Source organism: Eptatretus burgeri, chromosome 1, assembly GCF_056783735.1.
Source record: "Eptatretus burgeri isolate ZD-2024b chromosome 1, Ebu_testis_v1, whole genome shotgun sequence".
Taxonomy (NCBI): domain Eukaryota; kingdom Metazoa; phylum Chordata; class Myxini; order Myxiniformes; family Myxinidae; genus Eptatretus; species Eptatretus burgeri.
This window is the reverse complement of record NC_140961.1, coordinates 90,547,204-90,562,129: the sequence shown is the minus strand read 5'-3', so window position 1 is coordinate 90,562,129 and position 14,926 is coordinate 90,547,204. Positions and strand designations below refer to the sequence as shown.

Below are 14,926 nucleotides of genomic sequence, written 5' to 3'. Positions count from 1 at the left end.
CATCTGGTGCAGTTGCAGAATCAGAGTCGAAGGTTGCCAGAAACTTCTCCACCTTCTTCGGTGCAAAAGACGCAGAGTCCAGCAGCAGTTGGGTACGACTGGGAAGGGTGGGAACAGAGAGACAGAGAGACAGAGAGACAGAGACACAGAGACACAGAGACACAGAGACACAGAGACACAGAGACACAGAGACACAGAGACACAGAGACACAGAGACACAGAGACACAGAGACACAGAGACACAGAGACACAGAGACACAGAGACACAGAGACACAGAGACACAGAGACACAGAGACACAGAGACACAGAGACACAGAGACACAGAGACACAGAGACACAGAGACACAGAGAGAGAGAGAGAGAGAGAGAGAGAGAGAGAGAGAGAGAGAGAGAGAGAGAGAGAGAGAGAGAGAGAGAGAGAGGATTGGGGCTGGGGACACAATGTTTGGAAGTAAGCACAGAATCGAGGCATTTGGTCTTCTTATGAGCAGTCTGCTGTCATGCCATTTGAAGAGATGGAAGGGAAAACAGACTTAAGAAGGGAACACCAGGTTTTAAAAGATGGAGCCAATTTTTAAAGTTCATTCTTGAGGTTGCACAGAAGTTTTCTGGCCTTAATAGTGGATCACATGTGATGCCTTGAAAAAGCCACACAAGCATTCTCCACCTCTTGTCGGTACTTCTCACGTGATGAGGGAATAACAGATTGGTGAAATGTAAATCTTTTGGAATTACTTTGTACTTTTAAGCACCAGCTGAAAAGTTGATGTCGCTGCAAAACTGTGCGGTGAAATGAAATTTTGGATCAAGGCTGAGAGGGAAAAGGTTCAAGAAAGCTGATGATCTTAAAACTTTTCAATTTTTACCCCTGTTATGTAACTTCTCTTGTTTATCTTACCTCTCCTATCTCCATTCTTTTTGTGCCGTAAAGAGACATAGAGCTTCCATGGTGGCACCATTGGCAAGGAGTACAGTCCTGGACAGGTCGCCACTCCGATGCAAGTTACGCCGAATGGTAATTGCATCAATACACTGGTACTCATTTCCCAAACCTTGGAAGAATTGGAGAGAGAGATTGGGACCATACTCTGTGCAGAGCATTGGTGCTGCTGTAACAGTCTCCTTGGCTATTGGGCACAATCTTGGATGGGTCGCCACTCCGACACAGAAAACCAGCATGCTGGCACTCATTTTGCCGACCTCGGAAGAATGACAGGTCGAGTTAACCCCACCTGGTATTAATTCAACAGCTGAGCGGGATTTGAACTCAGGACCCAAGGATCCAAAGCCCACCACCCTAACCATTAAGTCAACACAAGGCCAACACCACCACCTCGGAAGGATGACAGGCTGAATCAACCCTACCTGGCATGAATTCAACAGTCAACGGGATTGAACTCAACACCCTAAGGTCCCAAGCCAGTCACCTTAACCACTAAGCCAATGCCAGTCTAATAGCATTTAACATATGTCAATTAAGGTGCTGTTGATTTCAAACATTGTTCTACCTATATGCTGATGCAGATCAACATGAGCCTTCACCAGAAAGATGACTTCATCATTCATCACTTAAAAAGTGTGGCATTATGTGACAGAATGCTGGCCTAATTTGAGATAATCATGGGTAAGCAAGCTTATTATATAAAATTGGGGATGTTTGGTAAGATTGAAGGTTATGATGAAAATAGGGTTCGGAGATAAACGATAATTAATGAGAGAATAAGTAAACGGGGTGTGAATGATGTGATAAATTGGTGTCTGTGTATGCTGAGGTTTTTTTTTTTTTATGATACCGTGGTTATTATACACGTATTCATGAAAATATGTATTTACAAGGACTCCATGTGCACAGTGCCTTGTTCGATCTTTATTTTAAACTGCAAAATAAGTCAACATTTATCTTGTGTAGTTGCTTGAAACAGATAAAAAATATGCAGGGGATACTAAAATAATAATGAATGAGCAACAATATAGACTGCAAGTTTACAATGCAATGTGTGCACGTGTTATCTTTAAATGATAGAAAAATATAAGTGTGCAAATACATCTTGCAAAGTACATGTTGAAATGTGGTATAAATGACAATAAAAGTCATTCTAGAGTTGTGGTCAAATGAGCAGAAAACACTGAGCCAATATCATACAATCACAGCAAAGTAAAGTGACATTACAGTAATGATAAATAGGCATTTAACTAATTCTAAATATGTAACTTACAAATAGTCATAAAATAGATAAACTAGGCAGTTGGAAGTAAAATACACAACAACAACAACAACAACAGGTATTCTTATGCCATTTCCCCTGCAAGAGCAGGGGTTAGCCTTGCGGACCCCATGACATTCTTCTCCATCATGGTTCCCTTTTTGAGGCAATGTTTTATGGCCGGATGCTCTTCCTGACCTTGCTGACGCCAACCCTTTTAGTCGCCTCTTACGGCACGCAGGGATACGGTCAGTGTACCTATTCTAAACTGGGGCACGCACCGGGAAGTTGGAAGTAAAATAATGCTTTGAATATTTTTTTTTAATAACAATGGGTTTGTAGTTATGATACAAAACGTATTTTGGACCTCCATTGTACAGTACAACACCAGATTATGCCATCACTGATGTACACAAATGAAAGCAATGTTAAAGATACATTTCCATCACAAATGCATTATTTTTAAATGAAAACAAATTCTGAAAAAGACCAATATGATATTTCAAGTGTTGCAAGTTTAAAAAATAGAAGAAGAAAAAAAGTGAACTTTGGGAAAAAAGCAAGTTTAAAAAGTTCACACAAACTCTGCCTCCATTCCATCCAAAACTCCTTGCAGAGTCAAGTTAGCTTCAGTTTGATGTGGGTGAAGCCAGGTGAGCATCTGCTTTGTTGTTTCCGATTCACCTGAACCCAGACAATGAACATCAATGTTTTCGGGCACTTGCTTCTTCACATCCCCAAGACATGGAAGTTCCTGTTCCAGTTCGTTTGCCCAACCTGTATTATGAGAAATGATTCTGGTGTCTTTGCTTTCTGAAAGTAAATGTGGAATAGTTCTGTTGGGGTTTGAACATGACATATCTACATTGCCATTTCCAATATTCTTTGCAACATTGCTACAACCGCTGTGTGCTTTGTGAAGTAGAGAATCTAGGGATCCTGTTCTTGCTTTAATTTTTTGGTGGGTTTTACAGCTTTGAGCCTCAGAATTTTTTGTTTCATTTTGGGTCAAAGAACTGGCACTTTTCACTTGCCTTCCACACACAGAATCATCTGTAATATTGTGGCAAGTATTCTCCCGTCTTATCAGCTTTCCATCACTCCAATGGTCTGCTAAATGAGAAGAAGACTCAGGTGTAATACAATAATTCATTGATGCTGATGCATCCAATGAGTGGCTTCTTTGCTGTTTGAATGCTGTATGAGGTGATGGTAATGCAAAAACGTGTGGTGGAACAATTTGTTTCAAAACTTCAAAGTTTTCATCCATTTCACAGTTATTTACAGATGAGTATGAAGTGCTACCAGGTGGTATCTGACTTTTCTCCTTTGAAAATGTAGAGCTTGCTGCTTCCGCCGGAGCAGATATCTGGGTTGGGGGTGAAAGCAATGGCCGTTGCAAACCTCCATGACAGTCCTTTGGAAAAAATTCACCATGATTCAGTGTCACAGTTTTACGTGTGATAACCACTCGGTTTCTTTTTAAACGGGAACCTCTCACAGGCTTTTTGGAAGGGTTATGCATGACGTCAATTATATCATTGCCGCCACCATCTTTTTCTGTATTTTGATCCCTTCCTTTTAAAAGGGCCTCACTTGGTTTCAACACCCTTGGCTTGCTTTCATTAATTTGCTCCACTTTTCCACCGTTTGTGCCTTCAACGCTCTCTGTAGAACTGCCTAAAAAAAGAAAAGACACTTCAACATTTAGATGAGATGTCATATTCAAAGTAGAGAAGTTTTTAGCTGTTTTTCTATGAACGTATTTTGATAAATGGAGACAAAAGCAGTTACAGATGGATTTGTACAATGGAAGATAAAGAAAATGGTCAGGTTAAAAAAAAAAAATAATAATAATAATAATAATAAAAAAAAACCGCTACAATATATTTTGTCTTTAACGGAATCACAAAAAAGTACTCGTGTATTACTTTCTAAGCAGTAATGGAGATATCACTCAAAAGAGATCAATATTCAAGACAATCAAAACATTTGAAAACTACATGGTATTCAGGGAATACTTACCTCACACAGTTGAGAGAAGGATTTGGTGTAAGCCAACTTTTTTGGCAGCAAATTTCTAATTGCATCTATCTACATTTCTGAAGTAAAAGTGTACAAATTATACTTATACATGCTATACTATACAATCCTATCTTCACTATGGGATTCCTTCATATACCCCCTGCAAAAGTAAAGATACCATTAATTTTAAAAAACACACTCAAGATTCCTGAACCCCACTTTTCGCTTTGCAAGTGTGGGCTAACCGGAACGGCACTCAGTCAAGCGCATACCTACGCCAGGCTGAACAGTTTACGTTGTGCATCCCATTGAGAGGCCGGATCTGGATCCAGACCTAAACCAAAATCAAATCGGCTTGATATTGTCACATAACAAACTCATCCACCTCGTTTTGTCATAACTCGTCCACAACTTTTTGAAATATCATGTTGTACATCATTTTTGGACCAATCTCTCAATGGTGAAGAATCACTTAAAGAGTTTAAAAATTCTGATATCCAGATCTGGAGTCAAATCTTCACCAAAAGAAAATCAATTTGTCCTTCTTACACACCCAAGCTGTCCACCAAATTTTGGCTGAATCTGTTTGTAAAGTTTTGAGATATCCTGCTCACAGACAGACAGAGAGGGGTGAAAGCATAACCTTCATCCACTTTCGGTGGCAGAAGTAATAAATGCTTTGTTGGAAACATCACTGAGATAAGATAGCATTGTGGAAGCAACAGCACAAGGGCTGTGGTTTATTTTTATGCCCACACAGATGAAGTCGCCGGAGGCATTATGTTTTCAGGTTGTCCATCCGACGGTCCGTCCATAATAGGTTTTCGTTGCTGTGATAAGTTAAGAACAGCTGAATGCATCTAAGTCAAACTTGGTACAAGTATGAACAACGAACCGATTAGATTTTGGAGTTAAGAGGTCAAAGGTCAGAGGTCATGTTAGGTAAAACTTATGTTACCGTGCTCACTTGCGAACCATTGATTGGATTTTGATCAAGCTTGATACAAGTATGGATAATGATGTGAAGATGAACTAATTCGATTTTGTCATCAACAGGTTACAGGTCATGTCAGGTAAAAATGTGATACTTGAGAAGAGCTCAAGGGATTTAAAACAAACATGCTACAAGTCTTACGATGATGAAGTAATATAGGCGGAGGCATATCGGTCGATGTCGAGATGTCGGAGTGCCAGTCTAGTTTGTATTTGAAAAGGTTGTGTGGCATCTTTTAACCTCCACCAAGCAAGTTATTGCAAATGAGAAAGCTGGCTTAATTTCCTCTCACTGTATGCTCCATGATCCAGTGCCTTCTGCTGAGTAATGTAGTAGATGGTTATATGTTCCATCCATCCATCCATTGGGACCATACTCTGCGCAGAGCAATGGTGCTGCCTAAGCAGTCAGTCTCCTTGGCTATTGGGCACAATCCTGGACGGGTCGCCACTCCGACACAAGATACTAGCAAGCTGGCACTCATTTTGCCGACCTTGGACGGATGACAGGCAGAGTCAACCCCACCTGGCAATAATTCAACAGAAAGTGAGATTTGAACTCAGGCTTCTAGAATCCCAAGCCCACCACCCTAACCGTTAAGCCAACACCAGGCATGTATGGTCCCATCTAAACGATTTTGGATGATTTTCGGAAAGCAAATTACCCCCTCATTAGCAAGCCTGCTGAGTTTTATTTGGTGACATTTAATAGAGATGTAGTAATCCTCGTGAGATTAGGTTGGGTTTCATAAAGTGTCTGCAGCTTATAAATTCTCTACTATATGTTTTAAAGTGTAAGCTGTGTGCACTTTTTTTTTAGTCTTGTTGCACAACAGTGTTTCAAAATTCATCTGGGCCAGTTTCTCAAAGGAAAATAATTTTTCTCGATGATTAATACATTTTGAGGGCATTTGGCTTTCTCGTTTTGGAAACCAAAGCAAATAATAAAGTATTCCCCGCTATAAGTGCATGTCCTGAAAATCACGATGGCGGTAAGAGAGTTAAGAAGGAGGGTAGGCAGAACGTGGAATTCCAATGAAATTTTTGGTCAATAAAATTATTAAGTTGGTTGAAATTTAGTTGTGATAGTCTTCACAATATGTTGATGATTGCCTGTAAAATAATCCGTATTCAAGAGAACCGAGGGGGAAAATTTTTCCTGAGAAATACTATGTTACAAATTTGTGTTCTAACCTACAGGGGACACCGCATCAGTGGCACAGCTGCACCTCTGCAGCCACAGGCTGCAAGTGAAAGAAGAATAATAGTCAGAATTGTAAGCATATTTTTGGTTTCCTTTCTCATTATTTACTGATGGCCAAACATTGCAGAAGTAAAAGGAAACTTTTCTTTGAAGGACTTTGGGGGGGAGGAGGTGGACAGGAATTGTACTTGTTGAGGTCACACTCTAAAGTTTATTTTATAAAACAATTAATCTATTGTTTATATTTTATTATATATAATATATATTTTATGATATATAAATATTTTATTATTCTAATTATACATATTTTATGTTGATATCATTTTAGGATAAGAAACTCACTAGCAGCAAAGAAAGGTACCAGGCAATCTTCAGAGAAAAAGTGCCCCCCCCCCATCAGACAAGAGCATTGGCCTTTGACTTTCTAACACTCTAAGGGGGCTGGACCACACTCACAGAGAAGCATTGTTCCCCTGCGGGCAATCATTGTGGAATTTTTGTTCTGGTGGAATAGGAACCCTTAACCCTCTTGACTGGTAATCATCTGGTATATCATCTGGTATATCATCACATTTTCTGGTAACTTTTCCACACATATTACCACTCGGCCACACATTCTGTTGCTTTTCTGGGGGATTTGTAATCCTTCTAGATTTGAGGTTCAGTTTTTCATTCACCATTGTGACTTTTCTTCCCCCCACATCCAGCAGGGTGCTTTTTCAGCTGCTTCTGAAAGTGTCTCACTTACTCTGAAATGGCAGTGGTTGTGCAGCCATAGATGTTTGAGGAGATTATACCCTGAAGCACAAACCAACCCTCTTGTTCCAACTTCCACTGTAAACAGTTATGCCTTGAGAACCCATGGGCTTGCATTTTGTTCACGAGTTCTTCATATTTTACCATTTTACACTCATAGCTTTTGCTCATTTGTGACTCACAGAGTTGTCAACTCATTTGTTATGGCCGTTTTGGATGCATCTGGTGAGAGGATGAGGTCTGGTCTCACTCCTGTGCTTGCGACACTCTCAGGATACTTCCTCATGTCACCAAGATGTGCTGCCAATTGCCAGTCTCTTGTGCGGTCTGGTACACTTGGTAATGGTCGAGCCTTGTTATACTTCTGGTTGATCTTTGTTCCCTCTCTGAGGAACTGTCAACTGTTTCATATTAGCTCTGCATCTGGCATTGTCCACAAAAGCTACCAATTCTGAGAAGGCTTGGTTGTACCTCCATGTATATCTGCTGTTTGATACGGATACTCTGCACATGGATCGCACATGCGCCATGCTCTCAAGTACACCACATACTGTGTTTCGACTTTAGTTTTACCTCATTTGATCGTATTTGTTCCAGATGAGAACTGGTCGTAAATGGAGTGTATGATCAAGCTAATGTGGAGGGGTGCCATGTGCCACCTCATTCCACACACTGATCTTTGCAGAACATCATCCCATGTACTCCACTGTCACTGTTGGCCTTGCCAAGCTGCTTCGTACACTCACTTGGATTGTCCTTCATTGTATATCCGTGATCATCATGTCCCTTCTATCTTTGGAAGTTGCAGTGGACCACCATTTCACGTCATTATGCCCAAATCCCCTACATCCTTGCTGTGTCTCACTTATGACCTCCTTGACCTGGAAAGTTGTTTCTGCTTTGATGACTTTCCATTTTCTCCCTGTCTGTAGCTTGAATGAATTGAATTTCACTGCAGGGTCCTTTGAGTTTTTCAGCATAATGAGAAGTTTTGTTTTCCCAGCTTTGTAATCCTCTGCCAGAGATTTCAAGGGAAGTCTTAGTTTCACCTCTTTGAGTGCAGTGAAACATTACCGAGACAAGGTGGAACACCCAACCATTCTCTGGTGTAGTGCTTGATCTACCTTTCCATGGAGTCTACTGTGCTGAAAGTGATTTCATATATCAGCAGCAGCCACAGTAGTTTTAGAATCATCGTAAAATGAAGAATCCAGACCTTGAATTTTCTCAGATGCTTGGTTGTGTCGACGTTTCAAAGTTTCTTGGCTTGTTCTTGCACAGTTTCTGACTGCCTTGTATCTTTTATTGATGCATTGTATCATCTGCCCATGATCTTCACAAGTTGCTCCAACACTGTTGGTATCTTATAGCCTGCCACTGAGAACTCTGTCGTTGTCCAACATGCCTTTCCTGATTGGAAGGCTTCTGTATTTTGCAGGCTTGAATCTCACCTGACTCCATGCATTGAAGTGTCCAACCAGGAAAGTATTTGGCAACTCTGTTCCTCATTATTGTTCAACAATGTTGCGTCATTCACAAAAGCTTTTAAGGATTGCATGTGTAATCATTCCCAGAGTTCCATAACTTTGGAGTAGGTCTCTGCTGCCTTTTCGAGCATCTGCGTTTCTTGAACAAATAGGAGTTGAGAAATTGTACATCTCAATACAATGCCCAACTTCAGCTGGATCCATTCATTGGTGTATGTGCCAACAGAGAATCACATGTAAAAGTTCCCAAAATAGCATTTCAACATTGATACAACTGTTACTGGAGAATGTGGAGTGCTTTACAAATGAACAGATGAGGGGTACTGCCCTATAGGTATTTACCAGGTCTAACCAAATCACGAGCAAGTCCAACTTAGGTGGTCCAACCTCCTTTCTGTGGTGGCTATCCCTTGAGCTCTGTCTGAGGATCACGTCCATCCAGCAAAAGTGGTGTTGAAGATCATGAAATGGATCATGATGTAATTTTAAAAAGTCGATGGGCAGTGGTCAAGATGACCCCACCGTTGGTGTGCTCATAAATGACTGGTTAGACCGATGTGGGAGCCGCAGCTGCGGGAGTCAAAAGATGCCATTGTCGCTGGGTGGAGTTGATGCTCCATCCATTGCCTGTGTTTTTCCTCACGATGCTGCATTCTCTCACATTCAAACTTCTTAACTCCATGTAAGCACATTGTCCTCCATCCGGTGTGATCAGCAGTGGTTTCTTCCCAGGTGTTTACACTTATTCATGTTGGTCTTCAAAACATCTTTGAATCTCCTTTCTGCACCGATGTATCAACATGCCCATTTAACATCAGGTACTTGGTCTGAATGCTTGCACTAAGAAGAATATCCTTCCTTCAATATTCAGCAGGGATATTGACCGAAACTGGATTATGGTTTTTCATTCTTGTTATTTTGGAATATACACCCAATTTGCCTTTTGCCACTCTTCACCAATACGTATAATCATTTCTCCAAGCACATGCTAGCAGAGCACACAGGTGTCTCATCACAGCAGACATTTCTTGTACACACTTTATGATACTTGAATGAGACTGGGTTCTGCTTTATATGTAATAATTTGTCAGGGAAATAAAAAGATAATGATATTTACCAACATATATAACAATACTTACTTTGGACTTGCCATGGAACATAACCGCAAGTTGTACTGGTATGCTGTGGTTTCTCATTCTCACGTTGGCAGATGTTCCACTGACATCCCTCACTAGATGGAAATCTCTGCAACTGGTTAAATCGGAAAGGTTTAAAAGGATTAAGAAAAAAAAAATACACACAACATTCTTGCAAATCACCAGCATTGCATCAAAACTGATTAAAGACCTAATCCCACACCTCATCCCAAATCTCTCAATATTTTCCATTGTTTGGGAGACCATTCAGCATGAATGAGAATTTCTTTTTTGGAATGAGATGTTTGTGTTTTTTGCTTAGCTTGACAATCTTACTTCTTTTTTTTTGTTCTGACAACCAACACATGGAAATAACCATTACACAAATCAAATCTACCTGCATTGCAAGGACAAACAGAGAAAATCAACCCAAATTAATGGTATAAACATTAGAACAATTCAAACAAGAGCGAGAATTGCTTTTCAATAAATGTCCCCAACCGGTGTGATATTTTCTATGTTTAAAAAGGGCAGAACTGTGAAAAATTGACAAAACGCTCTGAAATCTGAACTTGTTCTGTAACTTATCGTGATAAAGCCATGTACCAAGTTTCAGTTGAATATGTTAAAGGGTATGGGAAAAAGTCGGAAAACACAGGTGGGACAGACGGATAGACAGAGCAAATCTATAGCCCCCATCTGATATTAAATTTACCAACATGAAGAAGCATGGAAACCAGTTGGGGACTAATAAAATAAAATAATATATTCAGGAAACAAACATTGTGCATCCAGTTTTATTATTGCAATCCACGAAACCATAACACAATCATGATGAACATCCAGTTCCACAATGAACATGACATTAACAAGATCACTCAGCAAGCAATGTTCAGTTACCACACTGAATACTCACTCAATCACTCACTCAATCACTCACTCAATCGTCAGTAGCAGAAGTAAATTTAACATCAGATCAAAACGGGCCACAAAATAGACCCCTATCAGAGCACTTAGTTAAAAATGTTGGAATAGCAGCATCAAATCCCCATGTCGTACATGGTGCTCACAAATAACCGTTCCAAATTGAAACTGTAATAAAAATAAATAAATATTGAAATGGCACACAATGATGCAGTTTGCTGCATGTGAAAGAACATTTCTCATAGTTTTCTTGATCTTTTTTTTCATTTCCAGATCTCATATGCTATATGATGTCACATTTATTGCAAATGGCTTCCCTACAAGAAAAAGTGCAGTGTGTTGCTTGGTTTATCGAGATCAAGTCAGCTACAAAACGTTTCAGGATGACCAATGGAAGGCAATCAAGACCATAAATACAGGAATGCTGAACTGAACCTGGAAGGAGATAGAGTATCACTTCAAAGTGTTAGATGTGACAAGGGATGCTCACATAGAAGTATAATGATGATGATAAATGATGATCTCGATAAATCTTGACAATAAAATTTTTAAGAAATGTTCTTTTACCTGCAGCAAACTGCATCATTGTATCATATTTCATTTTTTTTTATTTATTACAGTTTGAATTTGGAACGGTAATGTGTGGACAACTTGCACTATTTGTTGATTGCCCTTTATCTCCTCAGATTGTCATAGAAGTGAAGTGCACTGTGGAATGCCATCGGGGAAATTATTCAAGACTGAGAATTCAACTTCAAGACGATTTTTTTTTAATGCAACATAAACAATATAATCCCTTGAAGACATTCATTTTAGTCAAAGACAGCATTTGACGAAGAAAGTTAGCTGGATGACATATCCTCAAAACGGGTCACTGCATGATGACCCTATTGAGTGACCAACCTTCGTAATGTGTACGTCAATGATAACATCACCACAGCGTGAGGCCATGTGAACGTTCAATACATGCATCTTGGATTAAAACATATGTCTTGAACAAAAATCATCTCGGAATGAAATGTACATCTAAAAATTTAAAAATTGTTTGTTTTTGTACTCCTACAAAGCACAGGTACAAGGATAATTGTCTTGAACTAAATGGTTACAAAAGGATTCCAGAATGACAAAGAAAATCTTAAATAAAAAAAATGAAAAAGGAAAGGAACTTATACACACAAGCGCCAACACACGTGCACACATGCCGACCCACACACACGCTTGCACAGGTTCATACAATGTGATGTGAAAAATTGTCTTCAACTAAAATCATGTTTATTTTGAAGAAAATCACACACCTTGAAGCTGAATTTTTGGTCTTCAATAATTTCCCTCATTTCATTTCAGAGAACACAAATTCCGACTAATGGTTTTTTTTCAAACCACTCATGTTGTGGAAAGAATTGCAACAGGCAGTGCTCTCAGATAGCGATTTGGACTGGATCAAATATTCATGCAGTGTTAACAAATATTTAATCCATAAAACTAATCCAAGGTCCCAGGTGGATTAAGCAGTTCAAAGGTTTGACATACCAACTTAAGACAATTTTGGCGAAAGTAACTCGACGATGTGAGCACGGCATGAGAAGAAAAAGTTATTAATCAATTAAATAGTTGACATCAGACGATGAGGAAGATCATTGAAACAAGTTAAAGCTGAATGAATGTATACAGCAAATCTAAATTGTGATTGATGAAGTTAAGATATGGATGTCTGTTTGTAAATTTGAGAGTCACAATAAAGATGACAGTTCAAAAAATTGTTTGAAAGTACCAAAAAAAATTGTACCTTTTCACCCACATTGGGAGAGAAGCTGAACTCTAGACCCAAATCTTCAGCATCCAATGGTTGTTTCTGATGCTGATCTCCAGCAGGACTTTCAGAAAGGTACAGAGCTGGCCAGTTAGAAATGAACAAGGCAATTATTTGAGCCTGGCTTGGATAATCAGCAAGTGATGCTAGCGAGTCTGGTGTTTCAGAAGGTTGAGGCCTCATCAGTGTGGGTCCAAAAACAATGCCTAAGTTGCTGGCAGACATCTTGTTCTCTTTTTCCAGCTGTGACACTCTGAAAAGAAGAAACATTACTTCCGATGAAAGTGCAAATAAATGTTTTCTGCATTTGTCAATAATGGAAACAAAAGGCTTCCAGACTGATAAAGGAAATGTATTTTTTTTTTTAAATAGGAAAATATACACATGCCGACGCACTGATACACTCACGTGCACTGACACACACACACACACACACACACACACACACACACACACACACACACACACACACACACACACACACACACACACACACACACACACACACACACGCAGAGAGTCCCCAAATTACAGATCCAAATGTGCCCACATATGTACATCTACCTTGCAGCAACTGCCGACTGTACCTTCGATCGGGACAGGAACTGTACCGCTGTCCACTGTAGGGCACTTGTCAGGCAGCTTAAGCACAAAAGCAAGCACTCCAATGAAACGATTGGCATGCAATAATGATGTCTGAAAGTCCAATGTCCAAATTCGACCAATGAACACTTTTTTAGGAGTCGGAACTGCTGATAAGTTCAAATATGGAGCTTCAATTTTGTAATTCTGCTTACTTTAAGAGATTCTTGATGTTAGCGGATGTGCAGAAATGAAATAAAGCCACAAATGCTGGCATCTCCAGGTGTTTATATGCATTGCAAAGTACCCAGCGATTCATAACTCTGATGAATAACATGAGTAAGGAAATTGAAACAACAACAAAAAAACTTTATCGTTCAGAAATCATTGCGGCCTGTTCCAAGTCAAGGCATGGGTGAGTAGGCCAAAAAACATTGCGGCTTCAGATCCCAGCGAGGTAACCTAGGATATGCCTTTGGACCCCGCAGAGAGCAGTGACTGAGGATGTGCCTGATAAAGGATATAATTAAATAAGGCCATTACTTATCTCCAAAAAGGGTCTTTTAATAAACCTAAACACCCAATTTTCAGTCATGCACTTCCTTGGAGTTTTCTTAGTATGCATGCAAAGTTTCAGGCTGCTCGGTTTCATGGTTTTGGAGATATGGAGGAGACAATGTCACACACACACACACACACACACACACACACACACACACACACTAATATAGTTGTGCAAAGAACATTTTAAATACATTTTTCCATATTTTCGATGTATTTGCCTTCCACTTACTTATGCAGATGGGCAAGAAGGAAACAGAGGGTGGTTTGGTGGGGCCCAGGCAGGCGTCCCAAAAGACCTTGAAGCTTTGTTACCAGGTGCTCTTTTTCATCTCCTTTTGTACTTTTTTCACCAGGTGAAGAACATGCTCCGTCTTGGAGTTCACCAGAGTGTGGCCGCCATTCATTTGCAAATTGAATGAAGTTATTGTATAATGAAAAGCAAACAACTGGTTCGGGCAGCTGCATGAAACACAGACAAAATACACTTCAATCCCAACATGCATGCCACGAGTGTTTGACATTAAGAGAAGCAGAGATAATCTGTCATATGTAATCTTTGAGGTTCACCATAGTATTAGGTTGTGATTTCTTCAAATTACAAGACCAACGTAACATTGCATTCTCCAAACACACAAGTTCCTCCAGTAGTGGAACACAGAATGCTGGATATTCTACATTATAAAGAATATGTATATCACATGGAAGACTGTACATTGCAACTAGTAATCATGCTGCTAGTAAGACAAAAGAAGGTTAGGAGAGTGGAAATCCAATCACTGTTTTCATGTGTTTATGTGTTTGTTTGTGAGTTTGTACATTCGTCTTTTATGGTCGAACCATAACACCTGGAAGCCCCAAATTTTGGATGTGGGTCCTTTAGAATCTGGGCAAAGTTTGAAGCTGAACCCCATACTCACAAAATCCTCCCCCACAAGGAAATTATTTGCATGTATATTTGTGTAGGTCTGAAAAATCAGAGAAAAAAATGGCTGGGCTAACTCACACCAACTTTTGCATTTGTTTTAACCCCTTACCTCAAGTGGCTTTATGCTTTGCTTGGGGCAATTTCCATAAAAAAAAAAAAAATGGGACCCAGAGCTGGGTCATGGAAACACCCCAATCCCGGAAATGAAACTCTCTAAGTTTGTGTGTTTGTAAGTCTGAAAAATAAAGAAACTTACCACAAACAAGGAAATGAGGTCAATTGGCGCATCATTGCTATAGTGCACTCTCAGGTTAA

At 39.7% G+C, this 14,926-nt stretch overlaps 1 protein-coding gene across 1 annotated transcript in view; it reads right to left on the bottom strand.

The window, feature by feature from the left end:
* Nucleotides 1-1,848: 1,848 nt before the first annotated feature.
* LOC147034936 (rho GTPase-activating protein 45-like) overlaps nt 1,849-14,926 on the bottom strand; it is a 166,909-nt gene continuing 153,831 nt past the window's right edge. The window contains exons 25-28 of the mRNA XM_085859669.1: nt 13,916-14,145; nt 12,517-12,793; nt 9,810-9,921; nt 1,849-3,885 (exon numbers count right to left, since the gene is read on the bottom strand). Coding sequence (XP_085715795.1) covers nt 2,780-3,885; nt 9,810-9,921; nt 12,517-12,793; nt 13,916-14,145 — 1,725 coding nt within the window. The 3' untranslated portion in view covers nt 1,849-2,779. The remainder of the gene's footprint in view (nt 3,886-9,809; nt 9,922-12,516; nt 12,794-13,915; nt 14,146-14,926) is intronic.